This window comes from Limtongia smithiae (assembly GCF_038497785.1).
Source record: "Limtongia smithiae strain NRRL Y-17922 unplaced genomic scaffold V1518scaffold_6, whole genome shotgun sequence".
Taxonomy (NCBI): Eukaryota; Fungi; Ascomycota; class Lipomycetes; order Lipomycetales; family Lipomycetaceae; genus Limtongia; species Limtongia smithiae.
Genome location: NW_027117627.1, coordinates 338,703 through 362,688, shown reverse-complemented (window position 1 = coordinate 362,688; position 23,986 = coordinate 338,703). Strand labels below are relative to the sequence as shown.

Sequence of the window (23,986 nt, the reverse complement as noted above, 5' to 3'; positions counted from 1 at the left end):
TACAGTCCCGCGGCCATGTCTCCTGCAGTGTGATCTCGACGGCGATGCGTGGCTTGTGGTCGTACTCGTGGATGCTCCTGCACGCGTCGTGCGCTCTGCCCCACACGCGAACTGCGAGACGTTTCCGGGTCCATCACCACAAACCCCTTCGAGGTTACACCCACCACTCACATTACAGGCATTACATCGTGAACTATTGCTACTTCTTCTTATCCACCGTGCTCTTCGTCTTCTCGCTCGCCTTGTCCTTCTCTTCCATCAGCGACCGGAACCGCGCGAGCGCAGGCCACCCTTCAAAGAACGCAGACGCCACCCACGCAGCACGCTTCAGCGACGGCACGCGGTACGCGCCCGTCCAGATGAACATTGTCAGACACTCCATCGCGTGGAACATCACCATCAGGTAGAACGCGAGTCGAATCAGGATCGGCACGATCTCGATCCCTTTGACGGTGTACTGGCGTATCAGCGTGCCGGGCGCGTCAATGTAGCTCGTGTTGAACACCACAAAGTACAGCCCCACTGCCACGATCGCAATCACGGGGTACGATCTCCAGCGCGGCAGAAGGAACGAATCCACAGGCGACACCGTTGCATACCCCAACCCCTCGCTCGCCTGCAGCGCCATACCCACAAGCACGTCGCGCGCCTCGGCAAGCGACTTCATCGGCGGCTTGAACTCGATCTTGGCCTCGAGCTGGTCGATGCCCTTGTTGTGCACGATCTCGTACCCAATCAGCACGTACTCCGTGGTGATGTCTCGCATCTCGATCTTGCGCGTGGGCTGGATGCCCTTGTAGTACTCGAGGTAGTCGCGCAGGGACAGGGCGTGGTCTTTGTTCATGTGCTGGATGATGCGCTGCTTCATCGTCGGGCCGGGCTTGCCCGCGGGCGCGTCGCCGGCCGCCGCGGGCGCAGTGTCGACGGGAGCCGGCGTCGTCTCTGCTGTCTCTGCCATCTATCTAGTCGAGTCAGTCGTTCTGCCCGCCATATCTTAGGAACCCCAACGAGCGCACCAGCAACGGCCCCACTCACCTTGTAACCGCTAATCTAAACCGCGAGCCCTTATCGACGAAACTTGCAACACGCGCTGAATGCGTCGAACGTACGCAGCCAGTGGAATCGTGAACGGAGTTGCGATGCCCGCAGGGTCTGGACTGCTCGAACTTTGCTGGCGATGAAGGAGCAACAACACGTGATTTGCTCACCACCTCACTCAGTCCCGTCTTGGACGAGCTCCAGCAGCGAAAGGCTCGACGCAGATATACATGTGCGCGGACGAGCAGACAGCTTATGGTTGAACGCAGGGTCTACGGTCTACGCCGCATTGGGTTCAGGGACGATGAGTCGGCATGATCGCCTACACTTGGTCTTGTTGATGTCGCCGGAGAGCAGCATCTCGAAACCGCGCCATCTGTGATCCCCGGCACGCACGCCCGGTTCGCCACCCACATCCGCGCGCCTCCTCGTCATCGTTCACGGCAACTGAACGTCAACACGATGCGCGAAGTTGCCGGCCGGATTACAAATATCTTCTCCGCACTGCGCGCCCCGTTCCTGACCACCCAGGAGTAGTTCCTGCAGCACGCACCGAGCTGCTTCCTCCCGCGCCAGCCCAGCGCCTTCCATCGTGCTCCTGGCCCCGCGCGTCCGCGGGTGCGTGAGACACGGCCCGGAAGCCATGCCGTGAGCGTACAAGCGCTCACGGCGCGGCAAGTCGGTCCTGGCCGGCCGAGCGATTCTGATATCCGCGAGTGGGGCACAGGACAGGGCGCTTGCACGTTGGGAGGTATTTAGATAAGCAACCCTGCCCGCGCGCATCAGACATGACCAATCCCCGCGCGCGGATTGTCGTACGCGCGCACACGCGTTGCCGTACCGTTGAATAGCGCGGCGGCAGGAGATCTGATCTTGTCTGTGAACTACGAGCAGCGCGAAATATGCAGGGAGAAAAATTGAGGACGGAACGGGCGCGGCTGTGAGTCCGTGTGGGACTCAGGAAGTGAGACCTCGCTCCGCCGCCAACTTCCTCGTGCCGGATTAAACCAACGACGGGAACGAGCAACCTAGATAGCCAGCCCTCCTTGTATGCTACGCCGCATGGCGGAAGGGGCCGGGCGTGCCGCTGTTTCCCGGCTTCTTCCTCTTTTCCTTCCCTTTATTTCCCCCTCTTTCCTCACATTTGTCGCCCGCTCTTGCACGCTCGCCGTACACTTGAATTCAAAATGCCTTCCACTGACAAGTTCACCGGCTGGGTCGGTCTCGACGCCGAGTCCGTCAAGGGAAACCTTGTCAAAACAACCTTCTCCCCCAAGGAGTTCACGGACGATGACATCGATATCAAGATCTCCCACTGGTTCGCCCCCCACCCCTTGTGATTGCCCTTTTGGGGTACATGTGCTCTCGTGCTCCGAGTCAGATGCTAATGGGGTCTAGTGGTATGTGCGCGTCTGACTTGCACACCCTCCGTTCTGGCTGGGGCGTGACAAATTACCCCGTCGTCGTCGGCCACGAAATCATCGGCACCGTCACCCGCAAGGGTAAGAACGTGAAGTACGAGATGTATGTCGCCCTCCCTCGTTGCGCGTCCTTCTTCCCACCTCCGCCCCCCTTTCCGTAGCTAACACGTGCTACAGCGGCGACCGTGTCGGCGTCGGCGCGCAGTGCTACTCCTGCCTCAAGCCCGACTGCTACGACTGCACGCACGACAACGAGCCTACCTGCCCAGACCGCGTGTTTACCTACGATGCGTGCTATCCCAGCGGCGACGTTGCGTACGGTGGCTACGCTGAGGAGGGCCGGTACCCCGCCTCCTTTGCATTCAAGATCCCGGAGGAGTTGCCATCTGAGATCGCCGCGCCTATGATGTGCGGTGGCATCACGGTGTACTCGCCGCTGCGCCGCAATGGATGTGGACCGGGCAAGGTGGTGGGCATCGTCGGTATCGGCGGACTGGGCCACTTTGGTCTGCTGTTCGCTAAAGCGCTCGGTGCGGAGGAGGTGTACGCCATTTCGCGAAGCAAGGCAAAGGAAGCCGACGTGCTCGCGATGGGCGCGAATGGCATCATCGCCACCAACGAAGCCGGCTGGGCCGCCAAGAACTCGCGCAAGTTTGACCTCATCGTGTCGACAGCCAACAGCCCCGATATGCCTCTTAACGACTACACCAAGATCCTCAAGCCCGGCGGCCGTTTCGTGCAGGTTGGTCTGCCCGAGGAGCCCATCCCGCAGTTTTACTTTGGCCCTCTTGTGCAGTCGAACATCTCGATCGGTGGATCGTTACTTGGTGCGCGTTGCGAGATCGAGGAGATGCTTGCGCTTGCGGCATCGCAGGGGATCAAAAGCTGGGTTACCGTGTACCCCATGTCCGAGGTCAACACCGTGCTTGGTTTGATGGAGGACAACAAGGCGCGATACCGCTTTGTCCTGGAAAACTAGACGACCTTTTACGATACTTTATTCGCTTCTCCCCGCGCTAGTCGCATCGTGATAGACTTTTTTTTTTTTTGGTTAATAATAGTTGAAATAGATTGATTCCATTTCACACCGTTTCACAACTTCGCCTTGACAAACCCGTCGCCGCGGGCAATCATCGCTTCAGCCTCGGAGACCATCCCTTCGACGATCTCCTTCGCGGGCTTCACCTCATGAATCATGGCGCTCACCTCGCCCATTAGAAACGGAAACTGATACTCCTCCACCAGCTCTGGCAGTTCCTTCCCCTCGTACTGTTCCAGCTCCCACTCTACCGGCACATGACCCTGGGCGACTAGCTTCGCGATCTCGTCGCGGCGATTTGTCTCCCAATCTACCGCGTACGGGTTTTTGCATATGCGCAAGGGGCGGCCGGTGTAGATGATCGTGCGGAAGGTGCCGTCGAAAGTGGTGTTTATAACGGCGTTCTGGTGCGCACGCGAGGCACCGGCTTCGGTGGCGCAGACAAAGCGCGTGCCGACCCAGACAGCGCTCGCACCGAGCATTAACGCGGCGGCAAGGCCTTGGCCGGAGTATATACCACCAGCGCCGAGCACCTCGACTTGCCTTCCCGTGAGCGGACTCTTGTGTCCGGCGACGGCGGCCACGACGGCGGGGATGAGGATGCTGGTTGGGATGGATCCGGTATGTCCGCCTCCTTCGCCTCCTTGCGCACAAATGATATCCACACCCGCCGCGATCGCTTTGAGCGCATGTTTCGGCGCGCCGACCATATTCATAACCGGGATCCGCGCGGTGTGCAGTTTATCCACAACTTCACGCGGTGGCACACCCACTGCCGAAACAAACAAACACGCGCCCTCGCTCACAATCACATCCACAAGCTCGGGTAGTTGGCCGTTTGTGTAATCGTGATTCGTCTTGCGCGCATTCCCGCCTACCTGCGGGAGTAGCAGGTCAACCCCGAACTTGGTGATCCCAGGGGCGAGGTGGGCTTTGAGCTCTTTGATTTGCGTGCGGAGCATGTCGGGGCTGTAGCCCACACCGCCGATCACGCCGAGTCCGCCGGCATTGGAGACGGCCGCTGCTAGAAGCGGGCGTGGGGTGGTGTTAGCGGTGACAAAGGCGGTGGTGGAAGGGGCTGCGTATCTGATGCGACGTTCATGCCCGCGAGAAGCACGGGGTGCTTGATTCCAAACAGTTGCGTGATGGGAGTCGTGATCGTCATCTTGGAGGACTATGATTGTAGTGCAGAGCACTGCAGAGTGGGAAGAGTGCCGGCGTTTTATATCGCCCACGACGACAACGACGCTCGGCTCTTCGAGTGCGGGGTGCGGTGCGGGTTAGGTCTAACCCCGCCTTTTCACTCCCATCATTACTCCCAAGCATCACTATCGTCTATTCACATTCAATCGACACCAACGTCCCCTGCGTGTCAATCTCCGCAAAATATAGTTCCTTCTCCGCCAATATCCAAATCCCGCCTTTGGTGAAGCAGAAATTCGCAACCACGTCCCCGGTCGCGATCTTACCCACCAACGTACCGAATGGGTTCCACACATGTATACCATCTCCGCAGCCTGAATACACGTTTCCTTTCGCATCGCATTTGATACCATCCGGGATCCCGTTCGCGCAGTATGCGAATAACCTGCGGTTGTATACAGCGGTGCCTTCAGGGGACACTTCGAACGCATAGATCGTGGCTGGCTTGTGTTTGTCGTGTTTCATGTTATGTCCATCGCCTGGCCCATCGTGTGCGCCAACTGCCGCGGTGTCGGTTACATACAGTATCTTGTAATCTGGACTGAAGCATAAGCCGTTGCACATTTCAAAGCCGTCCGCGACGGCCCAGCATTCCCCGGTCAAGGGGCTGAACCTGTACACCTGCGCCGGTAACTCTGGCAGCGGGCGGAAGGCTTGGTGGTATCCATACGTAGGATCAGTAAACCATATATCTCCCGTGTCGTGGTTCACCACGACGTCGTTGATTGACGAGAATTGTCGCCCGTGGAAGTTATTGATCAGCACTTTCGACTCTTCAGTAACCGGATCGACAAGCACTAACGCTGATGGTACAGTCATATTCCCCTGTGAGCAATACAGTATGCTATCCTGGTAATGACATGCCCCATTCGCCATCACGACGTCCTTAAACTCATGCTGCTGTATCTCATGCGTCGTGCAATTCACGGAAAACAACGAAATCGGATCACACGTCTGGAAATTCGCGGTGAAATATACCGCATTAGTACGTTTCACATACACACCCGCTTCGTGGGCGAATTGGAAATCTCGCACTGCTATTTTGCGGAGGGATGCGTGCGCACCGATGATGGTGTGGAAGGAGGGGTCGTAGGCGACGAAGCCGGGGGACTTGCCGAAGGAGAGGGCATAGGTGATGTCGGTGGCGGCGCGAATGGGATCGACGGTGCTTACGCGTGTTATATACGCGTCGTCTGGGGTGGTGGATGCCATTGTGTGTTTGTGGTGGTGGTGGTGGTGATCGTGGAGAGTGCAAGTCCGTGGATGCCGGTGTACGGACGGCCGTGATCCCGCCGGAGACGAAAACCCTACCCCTACCCTTCCGGCATCCGCAGCCCACACATTGAGCACCGCATTACACCTCGCTTCACCGCGTGTCTGAGCCAGAACCAATCAACACAGACACAAGCAGTACGTCAAATCCACTGCCCGCGCGCTGTCTGTTCACCTTCTGTCACACAGCGACACCTCGAAACCTCGACGTCCACAGCGTTATCTGCAACGAGATGACGTACCCCCTGAGCACTCAGCCGCACTGGCGGTGCAGGGTTAGGGCAGATAACCACCCCCTGCAAACATACTGCTTCTGCGGACTGTCTTCGCAATCTATATAGCGGGCCGGTTGGTGAGCCACATATAGATCGCATCGCCACATGTGCACAGAGCGCGTCAGGAGAGGACCAGCGCATAGCAAGCCTAATACGGCGTTTGCTTCTCGTTCCAGCACTGCGGCATTTTGGAAAGGGAGACCGCTGTCAAGGAGGCGGCGGAGGATGTTGGGACTTTTAGTGTAGGCAGCGGCGGTCATGGCGGCTGGCCACGGCGCGCAGTCTAGTGAGTAATGATCACTAGCCAGGCACGAGGCCGCGCAAGTCAGGCACACCGCTGAATTTGCATGAAGAAGCCATCCCTTTTTCTAATTAAAAGTACAGGTGTAGAAGTGCATAGATATCATAAGCCAAACAAATTTAAACAAAAGCAAAACTCCGTGTATAGGTAAAACGTGTATAGTCTATGCGAAGGTGAGACGCGCGGCACGGGGATATGTGCCGTGCTCGCCGGCGTAGGAGTAGTGCAGTAGCACAGTCTTGCCCGCCGCCTCGCCGTCGGTCTGGTAGTACATTGCATGCGCAGCTGCGCCGTAGTTGTACCCATTCGGACCAGGTGTCGCGTAGTACAGCGCGTCGTCGGACATGTTCCAGGGTCCCCAGGGCGTTGGAGACGTCATTAGCCGGAAGGTGTTGTCGACGTAGTTTGAGAAGAAGATGAAGACGTATTGGTTGTGGTACTCAGAGAAGTAGAACGAGCCACTTGAAAGCGGGATGTTGCTCTGCATCGCAGCGGCGTCTTCCCGACGACTGGTCACATAGGGGGCCGAGGACTCCCACTCTTCTGTCGCAGCATTGTAGAACTCGTATTGGGAGACGTCAGTAATGCCGGTGAGCAGCACGCGGGCGAGGTGCAGATCTGAGCGGTCGGAATAGAACTCGTCAAGGCCGTACAGGTACGCGGTGTCGTTGACGGTGAGTGTCGCGAAGGAGCCGTAGGTGTAGGTCGTGTTCATGAAGAAGTACTGCGATTCGCGGGTGACGGTGAGGTTGTTGTTGTCGAGATCGAGGCTGTACTGGCCCATGCTGCTGCCAGCGAGGAAGTAGGACGTCCAGCCGTAGAACCGCTCGACTTGGAAGAACTGCACGGCAAAGGTATCGTTCACTGTCACACAGTCTGAGAACGCCCACAAGGCGAATCGGGTCCAGTAGTTTTCGTTCTCCGTCAGCTCGTACTCTGAGAACGGCGTAAAATCGATGCACTTGTTCTCAGGCGACGCACTGATGTCAGCGAGCTGCTGCGGCTGGTTGGTGGCCGCGTTGGTGGCGAGGCTGTTGGATGTGAAGCACACCCAGTCGCCGGTGGTCATGCACATTGTCGTTGTGTCCGAGAAGACAAAGAACGAGATGTTATTCACCTGACAGGCACCACCGCCGTCGCGGTACTGCATGTACGTGGTGCCATAGTCCTGCAGTCCACTGAGCTCGTCGACCTGCTGGACGACAAAGTCGCGGGTCGCGTTGCCGGCGTCGAGGGGGGGGTACACGGTGTAGTACGGCGTGCGATAGTCTGGCAGGGTCCATTGCCGCTGGGCATAGGGATCAGCGCGGGCGCAGCGCGCAGCAAGAAAGGCGAGAAGCGGGAGAAAAAGCGTTGCGTGCATGGTGATCAGGGAACGGCGAAGCAAGGAGAGGAGGGGTATATGCCCTTATGGCAGACCTGCGAGGGAGGGCAGGAAGAGACGCCGGCGGCGCTGGAACGAAAGGACGGTGAGAAGGAGAGGCGCGTCGAGGCGACAGCGATGCGGGCTGGCTGTGATGAAGGGGGACGGGCGACTATATGAAAGAAGAAAAGAGCAGAGGCCCAGGACGACTACATGATGGCGGCCGCTGTGAGCTGGATGTGAACATGCGCAGACCAGGCCTCCGCCGCCGCCGCTGCCCAGCCCGCCGTCGTCTCTCCTCGAAGCCCAGCCGCCCAGCGTTCCACTGCTTGTCATCCCTCGCTCCTCCACGCTCCATGTACTGCAAATGCCGCCCTCTACTTCAACCCGCTCGCCCTGCTGGCCGTCGACTGCCGCGTCCACACCGGCGGCCGGTGTGACGACTGCGCCATTATTCCTGCACTCGCGGGCGACCGCAGCAGCCACCGCCACATCCGGCATAGCGCGTCCCCTGAGCGACGCAGCAACCATGCGGCGCAACGATGCGACGAGGGTCTCGTGGATGGCCGCACACGTGAAGCACGTTCGTCGCCACGGCTACGCTGCCGGCGGCCGCTGCGTCGACGCGACGCCGTCCCCCAGACGTCAACTGCTTACGCGCCCGTATTCAACGCGTCGTAGTCGTGACCGCTCTCACGAGCTGCTGTCCTAGACAGAGTCCCACTCCATGGCACGGCTCGCGTTCAGCCGTGTCAGCCGCGCTTGAGACCCGCCAAACGTGTTGCGTCGACCCGCGCTTAGAGTGGGCTCGCTTCCGGCGCAACTGCCAGGGGCGCGTGTGCGCGCCGGGTTCGGACGCTGTAGCGCACGCCACAAACAAACACCACCACCACCATATGTGCTTACCGCATCGTCGCATTATTCCGACCGTGGACGGACTGAAGAGTAATCCGTCCTATAAATACCCCCGCGGTGGGTCCTTCTGCCCGCCCGACGCGTTTGAGCGATGGCGGCAGCGCGTGGTGGTGTGCTCCGTGCAGAGTCAGCACACACTCATGAATTGATGCTATGTTCATATCATCGCCACTTCTGACGCCCGCAGTTCATAAAATGGACACGTTTCGCCGCACGGCAACTTTTGGCGCAGCGGACGGCGGCGGGAAGACCAAGACGGGGTAGCCATTGCGCGCCGTGCATGCCACAGCACGCATCAGGCTAAAACTTTCCCTTCATATGGAACTCGTCCCTGACTTGAGCTCGCCGCCCACCTCGGCTCTGCAATCTTAAGAGTCCCCCCTCCTAGCGCTGCGTCACGCTGGAGCTTGAGGACCGGCAGCGATTCTAAAGTAAACACAATCGAAAAATCGCGACGAGCGCCGAGAATTTCGAGATGTCGCGATTTGACGCGTCAAAAAATACGCGTCTCTTTTGACAGCTTGACGCGTCTCACATAGCTCACGGCCTCCCGCGCCGTCCGAAACATGCTAACTAGACAGCTGTTCGCGGATTCGGTCACACACTTGGCACAACACCGCTCGCCTAGTTCGCCCCATCTGGGGTCGTTATAGCAGATAGTTCCAGATTGTGGGGACGGTGGGCGTTACGACAATGCTGAGCCCTGTATATGTGAGTGGAGGGAGTTCGTGATCACACACAGTCACTACGTGGCTGAGATGTGTCTTGTCTCTCCGAGTTATCGCAATCAGTGGAATTGATTTGTGTTACCTCACAGGCAATATAAGGTACTCTCCATCCTGCCCCAAAAAAAGACGATGCGCGAGGTGGTTGAGAACTTGAGATCTGGGTGGGAAGCGGACGCCAGTGTCGCACGTTGAGGGAAGCGTATAGTGATAGCCCTAACCCGAGAGTCCCTCTGCGCCTACCAATCCACTAGCGAGCAGGAATGTTTCTGCGTACGGAAGTCGACTAGCATGCGAGAGGCGATTCCGCGGGACGACGAAATTGAGCGCGCTGTTCGTCGTGAAGTTTCGTGGCCGGTGTTGCGGCGGCGTGAGTCCGGAAATTCAGCGCGTAGCGATGGCGCGTCGCACTGGCGCCAGATCCCTCGACGCGACGACGTCGTGTCCTTACAGAATTCAAACGAGACTAAAATGCAGGTTAATTTAGCTCGTGCCCTACGTGAAGAAGCGATTTGCACTGCACAGAGTTGCCGGAGAGTCGGAGGCGATACGCGAAGTTCTGCGTATCGCAATTGTTGTACACTGCCGCCGCGGCTCGCTGGGCAGCCAGGGTTGCGCAACGCGCCTGCAATGGCAGTGTCGTGTGCAGTTTACAGAGTCCAGGCGAGAGTGCATGTTAGTAAGATCATGTCCTAGGTGAAGAACAATTGATACTGCAATAGGAGTTAAAAGAATCATGAGATGTGCACTCCAATATTGCTGGTACCAAGCCAGCACGATGTCCTCTGCGGCGCGCAATAGGGACTTGTTAAAAATCCAAATAAGAGTGAAATGCACCCTATGTGACGTGGTAATTGGCTCCGCACATAGATTGTAAGAGACGGGAATGGTGCGCAAATCTTTGCGTATTCCAAATTTTTGCGCGCATCATCGCTGCGAAGAGGCGCGCGCGCCGCGCGCAAAGCACGCATGTTGACTGCGGCGCGTCTTTGTCGATTTCTAACGAGACTGGGGTACACGTCAGCAAGCTGTGCCCTATGCGATGAGATAATTGGCACTGCAGAGAGCTGTTGGAGAGAAAGGAAAGTTCATGTTAGCAAACTAGCGCCGTACGCATGTGCCCAATTGGTGCTTCGAGGAGATTGCAAAATTCGGTCTCATTGTGCGCATCGCATGTGTGCGGGTGCATCGTCGCTGCGAGGACGTGCAATACACGCGGCGATCGCGGGGTGTCCTTACAAAATGCAAATGAACTCGAGCACCCAGGAACAGGTCCACGCCTTGTGTGCAGATGTAATTGGCACTGCAGAAAGATCCTAGATAGACGAACAATGGACCCAAGTCTCTGCACACATTGTAATCGCGCCATCGGGCGAAGTGTGCGATGGACGCGCGCAGTACATCACAGAACAATTCCAGCGCACTTACAGCACTCTTATATGTAAAGCTTTTTGGATGGAGTTGCAATTTTATTTACATGTTGATTTGGGAATAGACCAGAAAAGTGCTCGGAAGACACGACAGTCATGTTCGACATGCAGGACGACACGCAGGGTTTTCTCGACGAATCCAATGACTCGAGCGCGTACTAGAAAGCTGACACGTTGTATGAACAGACATCTGGGACAAAGGGACAGTTGAGAATCGGAAAGCAGGATCACATGCACGAATGTCTGCAATACAGGCTACTTGTGCTACTTTGGCGCACATAGTCGTTGCAAATCGCGATTATGACAGCATATTACAATATACAAGACTGAAGCACATATCCGCTAGCTCGTGGCGCATGCCGACTTCGTGCTTGTGGACTTTGTGAGCAAAAGGAGATCTTGGAGAAATGACATCTGCGCGCGCGCTGTTACCCGCACTATGGTGGCCCAACAGTCAATGAAAATGGCGCTACATAGAGAAGTAAGAATGGTATATAGAATTGATATGCATCAAGCGATAGGAACCAAGTGAAGGCTACATATGCAGTGGGAAACGTCGAGCTTAAGTGCGGAAAGCATGATGTGTAGTCGACGCGTCGAGATCCGTGGAGTTCGGGAAAAAACGACGGATATTATGTTAGGAGAACTTGTCTCCAGTCCGAACTTCTTCAGTGCCAGCCCGATCGCCTAGCCAGGCTAGCGCAAATATTCAAACCTCAGGAGAGGTTTCTATTTGACATTGTTACGCCAATTACGCGTATTAGTTTGGTGTGCCAATAGACAGCGAGTGAGACACGCGATAGGTTATGTATGACTGCTGCATGTCAGGCGCCGAAAACCCGGCGTGGTCTCCGAGTGTTCAAATAAGACCAAAGTGCGCGTCAGCAGTCCCGTGCCTTGTGCGAAAAGATAATTGGAACTGTGATGCGGTTGTTGAGGATTGAACGAGGTACGTATATATACTTACGCTTTGCGTCTGGCCGACGTGGTCGCCCAAGACTTGGATACACTGCTTGCAGCTTTACAGACTTCGCCGTCGGATCACTTCTAAAATCATGTCAAGTTTGACTAGATCGAAACTCATCTGCATAGTCTGTCATTTTGCAAGCTAGTTGCAGTAGCAGTTCGACGACGCTCAAGCCAGCGTTTGGCAGCCTCGCGATCTGACAGCTAGGTTGCAAGCTACAATTTTACACATTTAATATCTTCTGTATTTTACAGCGTGTAATAGAAACCACAAACCCTAACATCTGCCCTGTAGGAGATGCGCGAAGAAGATGACTTGTTGGAAATCGACGGATAAGACAAGTCGCAAGGTAGGAACAGCATCAAAGTGACAACTCGCGTTGCTGAGTGCGCAACTTCAAGAATGTTAGCATGTAGCGGCGTCTAGAACAGTGGACTTAACTTGGTCGATACTGCACTGAATAGTTTTTGCAAGCCACACTTGCCCGAGTAACAGATGACGGTGCTTAAAGATGCCCCAACCCTCCGTCTGTCCCGTCTCGCAACCACGAGCCAGGGCTACGTGGACAATTCATATGTGGATATCATTCATCTGCCTAAACTACAACTCAGCGGTGTCACTCATAAGCTCGTCATATTGCAGACGTGCAACGGGAAGGCATATGAAGAGACGAAATAGAAGGAACCAGCGACGGAACAGAGCAGGAGATATCCACAACCACAGGCTGAATGACGAGCACATCGCTGTGTACGGCAATAAGACTGTCATGTCAGTAGATTCTGGACGAAATTCAGCGGAAGCGGAGCCGCACAGTAAAAGTCCGGTTGATGTGTGCAGGGCAGGGATCATATGGTGCGACTCATACGTTATTACGGCAGCATTAGCTAACTTGTGGAATGCAATCCGTACAAGTTCGAGTATGATGTTAGGCAGCAAAATCATGAGACGTAGAACAACAAGTCTCCGAACAACGAGTCATATGAGGCACAACCATTTGATCGTAAATCAAACTGCAGCTGGTCGTGTATCACCAGTCAGAGTCTCAAATCGAGGCGAGTAGCCGTCAATGACAAGCAGCTGAACACAACTGCTCAAGCCGGTTTGGAATCGCAGCATCTTCGCTCTCAAAGAAGCACGCAAACGCACTGCACGAGAATTCGCGGCGAGAGCATTCGATTCGTACAGTACACTGGAGCAGCTAAACCGTGGAATTTGCGAGCACCACCATAGTCAGAGCAAGAGAGCAGAAGGCTCAATAACGTCGCATCTGCGCGGGATTTGGGTGCCGGTGATCTGTACGCAGATGTTCGCCGCGACGTCGAATTAAATTGGACCGTTGAGCGCGATGGATGTAATGCGGGAGATCGATCGTGTGACGCGGCTCAAGCAAGGGATATTCGTTTAACGATGCGCGGGGGGAATAGAGTCGAGCCCGATCTTGAGAAGCATCAGAGGAGCCTACAGGACGAAGCGCAAGGTGCGTGTGTATCCGGCAGTGGGGGCGAGCGCCAGTCGAAATCAAACGGAGTTGTTTCGGATCTGCAGGGCCATGCGCGCCGTTGGGGCAGGGTAAGCAGAGATGCAAGGCACCCTTGGATGGCTGGTTCCACTCACGCCGAGTTCAGTTCAGGATGGTAGACTTTGCGATCCCGGCGAATTCCCTCAGACCTAAGCCCCCGATTGGGAGCGCCGTTGCCCACCGTGAGCCATTTCGAGCAGGCGGTATCCCTGTTCCTGAACGGCCAACGCCGTTGGCAGACGTGTTCATCGCTTCCGCGACGTTCGAGGCACGCTCGCGCGCAAACTGGCCGCTGTTCACTGCTGCTACCCCGCCACTAAGCACACCAAGACGCCGCCACCAAGGAGAGAGAACTTTCAAGTGGGCTTGCTAGTCAGGGCCGTTTGCGTCTCACGTGAGACTTGGAGGCAAGTTAGGACGGGAGCTGCGATGTCAGGCGCCGCTGACGGGCGCATGAGCGCAGCCAGATTGGGTTTGAACGTGTGTTCTATGAACTCGGGTGTTCAGCCTTTGGCTCCCCTTCGGGCTACTGCAGGCTGAAATTCTGTGTCACTTCTGTCAAAATATGACTTCGCCAAAGCATTTTTAGAGTGCTCAAATTGGCTTGGCATCTGGACTGTCGAACGGCCTCGCATAGAGACTTAATTTTTTCCGCGTCTCCTGTGCCTCGCTCTCTCCTTGCCGGTCGCAGGTACCGGCATATGGATATTCATCCGCTTAGCTCAAAGTATACCATGAAGCCAATTCATGCTCGGGCTTGTGCTTAGCCAGAGAGTGCGTGTGACTGTTAAAATACCCTGTACGCCCATGTAGCTGTGGTTCTGTCCTGTCTGTCGAGTTGCGCGCCGGCCTTGCTTCCACCATCGCACCCCCCCGCCGCATTCGCGTCCCGTCCGGCCCTTGCAGCTCGTCTTTGCATATACGCGGGAATCATGGGAGCATCGGAGCAGCCGGAGCGTGAGTTTGAGGCAGCGTCCGCGAGCGAGTTGTCGACTCATTCGGCAGTTACTCAATCTGTGGTCGAGCAGAGCTTTTGGCAGGCATTTATCCAGAAGATTGAAGTCGAGGGCCATGATCCTACTCGCAAGTCGAACCCGGATCTTGATCCTGTGCCGCCGGAGGCGCGTGTTTGGAATTGGTGGAACTGTATGTTCTTGTCCTGTGCATGTGTTCTGTTCTAACGAGTCAGATGTGAGCTACTGGATTTCGGATAACTTCAGTCCTACCGGATGGCGCAAGGCGGCTTCTATGATCTCGCTGGGCATGTCATGGCGCCTCGCTCTTTTGAACATCGCCATTGCTGAGATCATCTGCGGAATTGTTATCACAGTCAACGGCTTCATCGGCGCAAAGTACAACATCTCGTTCACAATCCAGTCGCGCGCGTCGTTCGGATACTATCTCTCCTACGGCATGGTGTTCATGCGAATGGTTGTCGGCATGTTCTGGTATGGCGTGTCGACATATGCTGGTGCGGAGTGCGTGCGGACGATGATTTATGCGATTTGGCCGTCGTTCCGCAATGTGGCAAACCAGCTTCCCACGTCGGCGGGTATCAACACCCAACTCATGACGGCATACGTTATCTACTTTGCTAGTGTGCTGCCTCTTCATTACGTTGGTGTCGGACGCCTGCGTTTCTTGTTTACCGTCAAGGCTATCACCACGCCCCTTATTGGCTTCGGCATTATGGGCTGGACAATCAAGAACGCATCCATCGGTAGCCAAAGCCTGTGGAATGAAGGAAACACCAAGCATGGCAGCGAGCTTGGCTGGGTGTTTATGACTGGCGTGTTCTCGAATATTTCAGGATGGGCGACGTTGGCCGTGAACTCACCCGATTTCACTCGGTACGCTATCAGCCCAAAGCACACCTATGCTATGGCTATCGCCCTTCCGGCGACTGCTACATTGATTGCATTTTTTGGCGTTGTCTGTGCTGCTGGATCGACGGTGCTGTTTGGTGAATTACTGTGGGATCCACTAGTGTTCGTCGACAACTGGACATCAAAGGGCGGCCGTGCTGCCGCGTTCTTCTGCGGTCTGGGATTCTATCTTGCTCAGGCCTGCACAAATATTTCCGCCAACTCCATCTCTGCTGCAAACGACTTGAACTGCATGTTTCCGCGATTTGTCAATGTGCGTCGTGGCCAGTACATCGTGGCGTTCATCGGCGCGTGGGCGTTTGTGCCTTGGAATATCCTGACGTCAACGACGTCCTTCCTGTCGTTCATGAACGGCTATGCAATCTGGCTGGCCCCGATGTGCGGTGTCATGGTCGCGGACTTTTATTGTGTGCATCATCGCCGCTACCACACGTTCGAGCTGTACAACAAGGACGGCATTTACCGATACAACCGGCTCGGCGTCAACTGGAACGCGGCCGCCGCGTTCACTATTGGCTGGGTTCCGCTGCTTCCTGGATTCATGACCAGCGTGAACGCGAACATCGTTGTAGGGGCTGGCGCAGATCATCTGTTCTCGCTTGGGTACTTCTACGGTTTTGGTGCCGCGTTTGCGACGTACTGGGCACTGGAGAGTATTTTCAAGCATGAGGCGACACAGCTTGTGCATGCTGTGTATCCGGACGACGAAAACTACGTGATGCCGAATTATCACGAGGAGCTGATCGAGTTCTACAATGCGTCTGGCTTGAAGGACTTCGAGGTTCTGCAGCACGTGTAACGCACCAATTTTTCTTCATTTATCATCCACCAGTAACAGCGTATAAATTTGGATTTTTTGGTCGGAGGAAAGTTTGGGTCGGAATTTTTTGAAGACTTCATTTGTTACGGCGTATAAAGCAGCTTGCCGTGATTTGTTTGTTTTTAGTAGTTCCGTGTAGAAACAAGACTACTTGTGCATTTTTGATGTGAGAGTGCAGTAAATTGGCCCTTGATTGGGCGGCGGGAGCCTAGAGTGCTGTTTTTGGCTGTTTGAAGATGTTTTACTGCGGCGCGTATATGCTGTCCGTCGCTTGAACCGGCCAGCTGAAGCAAGGAGATTCCTAATCGGGCATGGCCGGACGACCGTTGAGCCATCGGCGAGCTAGTGCTCAGCAAAGGATCGTGCGGGATGAATAATAGGGGCTCCTGCGCTGCGCACATGCCTAACAGCTGCACTAACTATAGAAATCGGCGCTCACAAATTTTTGTTTCTCGCTTCCACCAACATGCGCGGAGATTATTATTGGTCCGACGCCTAACTGCTTTCGATTCGATTTCGCCTTGCGGAGTTGGTGGAGGACGGGCGAGGTGGATTTCGTATGCACGCTGGGGAAAGCTGCCACGAGCCACGCGACTTCATAGGACGACAGATCTGTCACACTGTGCTTTCAGATTTCGGACCGCGATGGAACAGCGCGTGGGCAACGTGTTCGGACGAGTTTGCACAGTGTTGAGGAGCTCCGTAAGAATGACAGCGCCGTGTCATTTTGCGTGTGCATGTGCCTGGCGCGTGTGTGGCTCGAGGGTCCACTTCGTCCCAGGTACCTGTCCAGGTACCTGCGTTCGTGACCGTGTACCGCTACCGTGCGCATCCCGCAGCCAGCTGGACTTGACGCGCTCTGCACCTCAACTGCATACCCTGCGTTGCTGAGCGTTGCTTGCATATGCAAGGCTGGCCTGGGACGGAGGATGGCGAGTGGGCTCGCCAATCGCTAAGCGGGCGCGCTCCGTACGAATTCGGCCCTGATGAGTAGCTCGCAAGCGATGCGAATGGGCAGCGCACTTCGTCTACCTGAGGCGACTTTCCCTCGAGAGATGCGTACGCAGCCTGCAAACCTACAAAGCGGGGATGCCGAGTGCCGGAGACTACACGTTCCTGCGCGCAAGCAGTCACGCTCAAACTCATCTTGCCCTATCTACCCAGGCTGCTAGCTAAATCCAGCTGTTCACACTATTTCGTCTGATATTTAACCGCCTGCTTGCCGTTGACTCTAGTAATATGCTGACATCCCAATTCGATTGAAATATTCAGCAGCTTCCATAATCTTCTTAGCCTGTCAGAGACGTTTCTGAAGAGCTGCTCGGACGGCCACGTTCTTCATATTGACCACTCGGGCGGGTCTCGGGCTCCCCCCGTGGCGTTTGTCTCGGCCGCGAGTTCTTGTCTAGAGTGTCGTGCTATAGTCCATCTGAACGGCTTTCATCGCTGCACGTTGGCATCGCTATGCCGATGAGAATAGCCGAAAGAGCCATGAGAAGATCACTCCATGAGTGAGTCTTTCCCGCGAGCTGCTGTTTCGACAAACTCCATCATATGCGCGGACTTCGCTGTACTGACCTTGCCTTCAGCTGCTCAGAGAGTCTCTCTGCTACCACTTGCATGTCTCCTGGAGAACTGCCAACTGTCACTTTAGCTGCAAGCCACCGGCAGACAGCTGCTATTCAGCCAAATTCGCGCGGACCACGATGTAAGCACAGTCGATGAGTCAGCACTGCCGCGCTTGACACATGACCTTAGAGACCGGTCAACAGAAGAGACACATATATCAAAGGCCGAGGGCGTTGCACTGCGCGGATATGCCGTTCAAAATTACTTACACTGGAAATAGCTGTCTCGGTTGCTAACGGTGTCTCGCCTGCAGGCGCAGCACTGTTTCAACCGAGGAATACCTTGCATACTTTTTGCACCTTCTTGAATGTGTAGCTTGCAATGCAAGCCATAGCTAGTCTTTCTAACTTCATATTATCGCCATTCAAGGCTGATTGCGCCTTCGCCTTGCGGGGAAAGCAACGAGTGAACGAGCCACCTAACTGCACCAGCAGGAGGCGCAAAATGTGGGTCAAATTTTTTTTGACACACTCCGCCAGGACCGCAATCTACAGCTCGCTCCCAGTCTTGTCTTACCCTGACTCCATATATCCCACTGCATCACTAATACTTTCAGACCTTTCGGGAAAATTTGGAGGTGTGAATTCATTTCGACCTCTCGATTGAATGAGTCGACTTAGCGCAGATGCCGATGTTGGACTTTGCAAGACCCACCTGAAAAGCGGGGCTGACTGTCATGCTGAACAAATTAAGGCGACCTCCTGAATCGTAGTTCTCATCCTGAAGGTTCGGTTGGCCGAGGTTCGACTTATCGCCAGCAGCAGTTCAACTTGGCGAAGTTCACAACCATCCCAGCGCTCTCTCATCAAGATTTTGTAACTATGACTTTGAAATGTGCATCCAAATGCTGATGGTACCGCTTTATAATACTGATTTACTTTTGCGTGAATTACAAATGGTCGCTAAGCTCCACACTGTCTTGCACTTGCTCGGTTCGCATGCATGGAGTGGGGTGAATCCACATCTCCGGAGCAATGCCAGATTTAGGGCTATAATCCTGTCGGAGTCATTTGAATATGTAATGCGAAAGTTAGCATATCATAGATGGCTTGATGATTTTAACGCGATACGACAAATTTAGCTATATGACGAGGGCGAAGAGTGCCATCCTTGACTCGCTTTTCGACTTTGAGCCCGCACAGAGATATATGAACATTCGCATTCACAAAACTCCGCCAAGTTAGCATATCTGACATGATGCATTATTTGATATTTGCTTAACTACCACTCCGTTTTGTTTGCAACTTCTGCACGTGCAACAGCGAGCAGCTTCAATGCTTTCCCATGTCGAGAGATGGCCGACCAATACGGTCCTAACAGGAGTCCATCCATAGCCGTATTGGGACTATAAAGCCAAGCTCATTCGTTCTATGCACCAGCGATCTCATCTACTCTCACCTCATCTGGTTGAACGGTACTTGCTCGCGAGCTCTTAGGCGTTGTGGCAGCCGCCAACATGACTGTCAAAATCAGGGGTACTGCGTACACGTGAAATTCCCCTGGAACCTTGACTCCACTCCAGACTCGGAGGCAGCAAATAAAACCGAACGCCACAGAATACGCAGAACTATGGCCAAGCACCAGCGCATCGCATGCATTTTCTGCCCTTCACGAATATCGCAGACTTATAGTGCCTCTTCTGGCGGACGTACACGACAAACAATGCCTTGACGTCAACTCGGGCCAATTGCGAAGGGCCGCGGACAATAAACTCCGGCCCGGGCGCGCGCGAAGTGACGCGGGAAGGAATTCAGGGGTATATCGGTAAGATAGCTGACGCCTTATCGCGCTATCGCTCACGGCTGTGTTGTGATTTGGGAGCACGCAGAGACTTCTCACCACGGGTCCTTCTCTCCACCGTCCCTCTGTTCGCTCTCGTCCAACAGCTTCGGAAGCAGCCAAGAGCCGTCCCACATGCCGATGGACGAATACGACGAGAAGTCGCCGCTGGTGCGAGTCACGACTAGCTCTGTTGACTCGACGAAGAAGAGCTTGATATCAAGCAGCGACGAGTCCTCCGCGCTACTTGTGGATGTCACCCCCACCGACGAGTTCAGCCATCTGCATCCGGACGAGGCACAGATCTTGCGCGATCAGGTAGTCGTGAAGCCGTCAAATGTGTCGTTTTTCGGGTTATATCGCTATGCGACGGCGTACGATGTGTGGATGTTGTTGTGTGCGTCGGTCGCGGCTATTGCGGACGGCACAGCCCGCCCTCTTGTGTCGGTTCTATTTGGCACGCTCACGGGGCTGTTTACGGATTACGCGCGCCAGTCGAATTTTGATCAGCAGTATTACTATAACTCGACTGAGGGTTTTTATGGGAAATACGATAGCCAGTTCTACAACGCGACGATGTACAACGCAACCGAGTATGGGTATCCGGAACAGATGTTCAACATGACTTCGTCGGAATACCCTTACATTACTCCGGACGAGTTTCAGTCACGGGTGAACAATCTGATCTTGTAAGTTTATGTGTTTCATGGTCTAACGGACAGGACTAATACGGACAGGTATTTCATCTACCTCACGATTGCGGATGTGTTGGTTTCTTACTTTGCGATCTTTGTCTTCATTGATCGCGGCCAGATTCTTTCCGGCCGCATTCGTGAGCACTACCTTGCTGCTACGTTGAAACAGAACATTGGCTACTTTGACCGTCTTGGTTCTGGCGAGGTGACCACCCGTATCGCGTCGGACACGGATCTTATCCAGGAGGGTATTTCCGAGAAGGTTGCGTACATTATCGCCAACTTGACGACCTTTCTCACTGTGTTCATCATCGCATTCACGAGGCAGTACATTCTTACGTTCATCATGAGCTCAAATGCATTTTTGATCATTGTGTCGCTTCTCGTCTCTTCGGGGCTGATGAAGAAGTACTTCAAGAAGGCGATGGATGGATATGCTGTCGGCGGAACGCTTGCGGAGGAATCGATCGCAAGTATACGCAATGTGCAGGCGTTCGGCATCCAGGACCGGCTCGTCAGTCAATACGATGTGTACCTCAAGATCACCGAGAAGTGGGGCATAAAGGCTGGCGCCGCACTTGGTATCATGACATGTCTTGTATGGTTCGGTCTTTTTAACAACGACGGTCTCGCGTTTTGGCAGGGCACGCGCCTGATCATGCGCAACCAAGCGACGGTCGGTCAGGTAATTTCGATTTTGCTGCTCATGAACCAGGGCACCTTCTCGCTGTCCTACATCTCACCGCACTTCCGCAGCGTCGCGGGCGCGGTTGCGGCTGCGTCCAAGATTTTTGCGACGATCGATCGCGAGTCCCCGGTAGACTCTTCGTCTGAGGAGGGTGTCAAGCTTGACGCGCTTAATGGTAGCATCGAGCTCAAGGACGTCAAGTTCGTGTATCCGTCGCGACCAAACGTGTCCGTGTTGCACAACTTCAGTCTCAAGATCCCTGCAGGCAAGACTGTCGCGCTTGTCGGTGCCAGCGGGTCCGGTAAGTCTACGATCGTCGGCATTTTAGAGCGTTTTTACATTCCGCTTGACGGCGAGGTGCTGCTAGACGGTGTTGCCATCGACAAGCTTAACGTGCAGTGGTTGCGGCAGCAGATCGCGCTCGTGTCACAGGAACCGACGCTGTTTTCGTGCTCGATCTACGAAAACATTGCGTACGGCTTGATCGGCACTAAGTACGAACACGCCGCCGATGCGGAGAAGCGCGCGCTTGTTGAGGAGGCTTGTCGCCAAGCTAACGCAATGTCATTTATCGAGACATTTCCTGAAGGCCTGAATACGAGCGTCGGCGAGCGTGGATTTTTGATGTCTGGCGGTCAAAAGCAGAGAATTGCAATTGCGCGCGCGATCGTGAGCAACCCAAAGGTGTTGTTGCTCGACGAGGCGACATCTGCGCTTGATACGAAGAGCGAGGGCATCGTGCAGGAGGCGCTTGATAAGGCATCAAAGAATCGCACGACGATTGTGATTGCCCATCGGTTGTCGACGATCAAGGACGCGGATATGATTGTCGTCATGAAGAAGGGAGTGATTCTCGAGATGGGCACGCACAACGAGTTATTAGCTAAGAAAGGCGAGTATTTCGAGCTCATCGAGGCACAGAAGATCGATCAAGAGAAGGAAGCATTTAGCGAGAAGATCAAGACTGAGGAGACGCAGGACCTGGAGATTGAGCTCGAAGAAGACGGGCTTTTGGGACTCACGAAGACAAAGACAACGAAGTCCGTGTCGAGCATGGCTATTGCTCGTCTCGAGCCAGAGGTGGAGGTCGATCCGCAGGACTACACTTTTGGCGAGCTTTTCCGATTTATTGTCGACCTGAACAAGGGCTACAACTACCTGAACTTGGTCGGCGTCGGTCTCGCACTTGTGAATGGTCTCGTGTACGTCGCGCTTGGTTTCTTCTACGGTGGCGCCGTGGAGGCGTACTCTCGAATCCCCGACTACGATTATGTTATCCCCATTGTTGATTTATACGCTGTGCTGCTGTTCGGTCTCGGTGTGATCATGGCTGCCGCGACTACGATTGGACATTGCTTGTTTTCTTACACGTCGCAGAAGCTCATACACAAGATCCGGTACAAGGCGTATCGCCAGATCCTGCGCCAGGATGTATCTTTCTTCGACCGTGCCGAGAACACCACCGGTACACTCACCACTATGCTCTCCTCAGAGGCACAGGCGGTTGAAGGTCTGACCGGCGCGACGCTGGGACAGACCATGAACGCGATTGCGGTGATTCTCGCGGGTATCATTACAACGCTCGCGATTGCGTGGAAATTCGGGCTCGTTTTGTTCGCGACGATTCCGATCCTGATTGGCGGCGCGTTCGCCCGCGCGTACATTCTCGCGTCGTTCCAGCGAATCACCAAATCGGCAAACCAGCGCACGAGCTCGTACGCGTGCGAGTCTGCTGCGGCAATCCGCACCGTCGCATCGCTCACACGGGAGGAGAATGTGCTGGAAAATTACCGCGCGCATTTGGTGCAGCAGCACGAGAACGGGAAAATGGCAGTGCACAAGTCGTCATTTTTGTATGGTATCTCGCAGGGTTCGCAATTTTTGATCTTTGCGCTCGCGTATTGGTACGGTTCTACACGTATCCGCGAGCGGGAGTACACGTTGACGCAGTTTTACGTGGGGTATATCGGTATCATTGCTGGTGCAAACTCGGCAGGTGTGATGTTGTCGTACGCACCTGATATGGGCAAGGCTAAGCATGCGGTAGCCATTCTGAAGAAGATGCTCGACAGTATGCCCAAGATTGATACTTGGAGCTCTGCGGGCGATGTACCCCAGGACGTGCAGGGCGAAATTGAGTTCCGCGATGTGCATTTCCGGTATCCCACACGTCAGCAGGTTCCTGTTCTTCGCGGACTCAACCTGAAGGTTAAGAAAGGACAGTACGTCGCGCTGGTGGGCTCGTCCGGGTGCGGCAAGAGCACAACGATCGGGCTTATCGAGGCTTTTTACAGACCACTCGCAGGTCAGGTGTTGCTGGACGGCCGGGATATCTCGGAATTCAACATCAACGCTTATCGGGAGCAAATTGCGCTTGTGCAGCAAGAACCGACATTGTATGCGGGCACGATCAAGGAGAACGTGCTATTCGGCACGACCGAGGCTGCAACGGACGAGGAAGTACACGACGTATGTCGACAAGCTAATATCCACGAGTTCATCATGTCGCTGCCAGACGGTTATGATACAATGTGCGGCACCAAGGGCGCGCTGTTATCAGGCGGGCAGAAACAGCGTATTGCAATAGCGCGCGCGCTGATTCGAAAACCGAAAGTGCTGCTTCTGGACGAGGCCACCTCTGCGCTGGACTCGGAGTCGGAGAAGGTTGTGCAGGCGGCATTAGACGCAGCAGCGAAGGGCCGCACGACGATCGCGATTGCGCACAGATTGAGCACGATTCAGAACGCCGACCTGATCTATGTGTTTGAGAACGGCCGCGTGCTGGAGAGCGGCACGCACCAGGAGCTGCTGGCAATGCGGTCGCGGTACTACGAGCTGGTGCAGCTGCAGGCGCTAGAGCGGAATTGAGGGAGTGGCGATTGAGGGCCGGTTTGGATGAACATAGGTTAGAGATACGGAAATAGAACAAAGGCTTAGTATTCGCAATCGCGGGGGACGCGTGGCGGTGAGGACGCGGCTGTGGCTGTGGCATACTGCGCCACGGCGCAGCCTTCGCGTATA

At 55.0% G+C, this 23,986-nt stretch overlaps 8 protein-coding genes across 8 annotated transcripts; 3 read left to right on the top strand and 5 right to left on the bottom strand.

The window, feature by feature from the left end:
- Window positions 1–199: 199 nt before the first annotated feature.
- Window positions 200–868, bottom strand: V1518DRAFT_437958 (uncharacterized protein; the record flags this gene model as incomplete). The annotated part of the gene is made up of 1 exon (XM_066906341.1): window positions 200–868. One exon carries the CDS (start codon window positions 866–868, stop codon window positions 200–202), a length of 669 nt encoding a protein of 222 aa, XP_066759412.1.
- Window positions 869–2,023: 1,155 nt separating this feature from the next.
- Window positions 2,024–3,495, top strand: V1518DRAFT_276918 (chaperonin 10-like protein). Its single transcript, XM_066901046.1, has 3 exons — window positions 2,024–2,356; window positions 2,437–2,562; window positions 2,637–3,495. The coding sequence occupies exons 1-3, from the start codon at window positions 2,226–2,228 to the stop codon at window positions 3,436–3,438; spliced, it is 1,059 nt and encodes a 352-aa protein (XP_066759411.1). The 5' UTR covers window positions 2,024–2,225; the 3' UTR covers window positions 3,439–3,495.
- On the bottom strand, window positions 3,495–4,915 carry V1518DRAFT_276978 (2-nitropropane dioxygenase). The gene is made up of 2 exons (XM_066901047.1): window positions 4,585–4,915; window positions 3,495–4,534 (listed from the first exon to the last, which is right to left on the bottom strand). The coding sequence occupies exons 1-2, from the start codon at window positions 4,661–4,663 to the stop codon at window positions 3,552–3,554; spliced, it is 1,062 nt and encodes a 353-aa protein (XP_066759410.1). The 5' UTR covers window positions 4,664–4,915; the 3' UTR covers window positions 3,495–3,551.
- On the bottom strand, window positions 4,648–6,133 carry V1518DRAFT_276907 (putative lactonohydrolase). The gene has a single exon (XM_066901045.1). It carries the CDS (start codon window positions 5,911–5,913, stop codon window positions 4,834–4,836), a length of 1,080 nt encoding a protein of 359 aa, XP_066759409.1. The 5' UTR covers window positions 5,914–6,133; the 3' UTR covers window positions 4,648–4,833.
- A 457-nt stretch (window positions 6,134–6,590) lies between these two features.
- V1518DRAFT_416951 (uncharacterized protein) lies at window positions 6,591–8,104 on the bottom strand. The gene has a single exon (XM_066904164.1). It carries the CDS (start codon window positions 7,910–7,912, stop codon window positions 6,713–6,715), a length of 1,200 nt encoding a protein of 399 aa, XP_066759408.1. The 5' UTR covers window positions 7,913–8,104; the 3' UTR covers window positions 6,591–6,712.
- Window positions 8,105–8,572: 468 nt separating this feature from the next.
- On the bottom strand, window positions 8,573–8,853 carry V1518DRAFT_416949 (uncharacterized protein). The gene has a single exon (XM_066904163.1). It carries the CDS (start codon window positions 8,829–8,831, stop codon window positions 8,580–8,582), a length of 252 nt encoding a protein of 83 aa, XP_066759407.1. The 5' UTR covers window positions 8,832–8,853; the 3' UTR covers window positions 8,573–8,579.
- A 5,268-nt stretch (window positions 8,854–14,121) lies between these two features.
- V1518DRAFT_276746 (permease for cytosine/purines, uracil, thiamine, allantoin-domain-containing protein) lies at window positions 14,122–16,348 on the top strand. Its single transcript, XM_066901044.1, has 2 exons — window positions 14,122–14,614; window positions 14,658–16,348. Exons 1-2 carry the CDS (start codon window positions 14,401–14,403, stop codon window positions 16,151–16,153), a joined length of 1,710 nt encoding a protein of 569 aa, XP_066759406.1. The 5' UTR covers window positions 14,122–14,400; the 3' UTR covers window positions 16,154–16,348.
- A 3,369-nt stretch (window positions 16,349–19,717) lies between these two features.
- On the top strand, window positions 19,718–23,833 carry V1518DRAFT_405610 (P-loop containing nucleoside triphosphate hydrolase protein; the record flags this gene model as incomplete). Its single annotated transcript, XM_066901924.1, has 2 exons — window positions 19,718–20,271; window positions 20,320–23,833. The coding sequence occupies 2 exons, from the start codon at window positions 19,718–19,720 to the stop codon at window positions 23,831–23,833; spliced, it is 4,068 nt and encodes a 1,355-aa protein (XP_066759405.1).
- Between the last annotated feature and the right edge of the window lie 153 nt (window positions 23,834–23,986).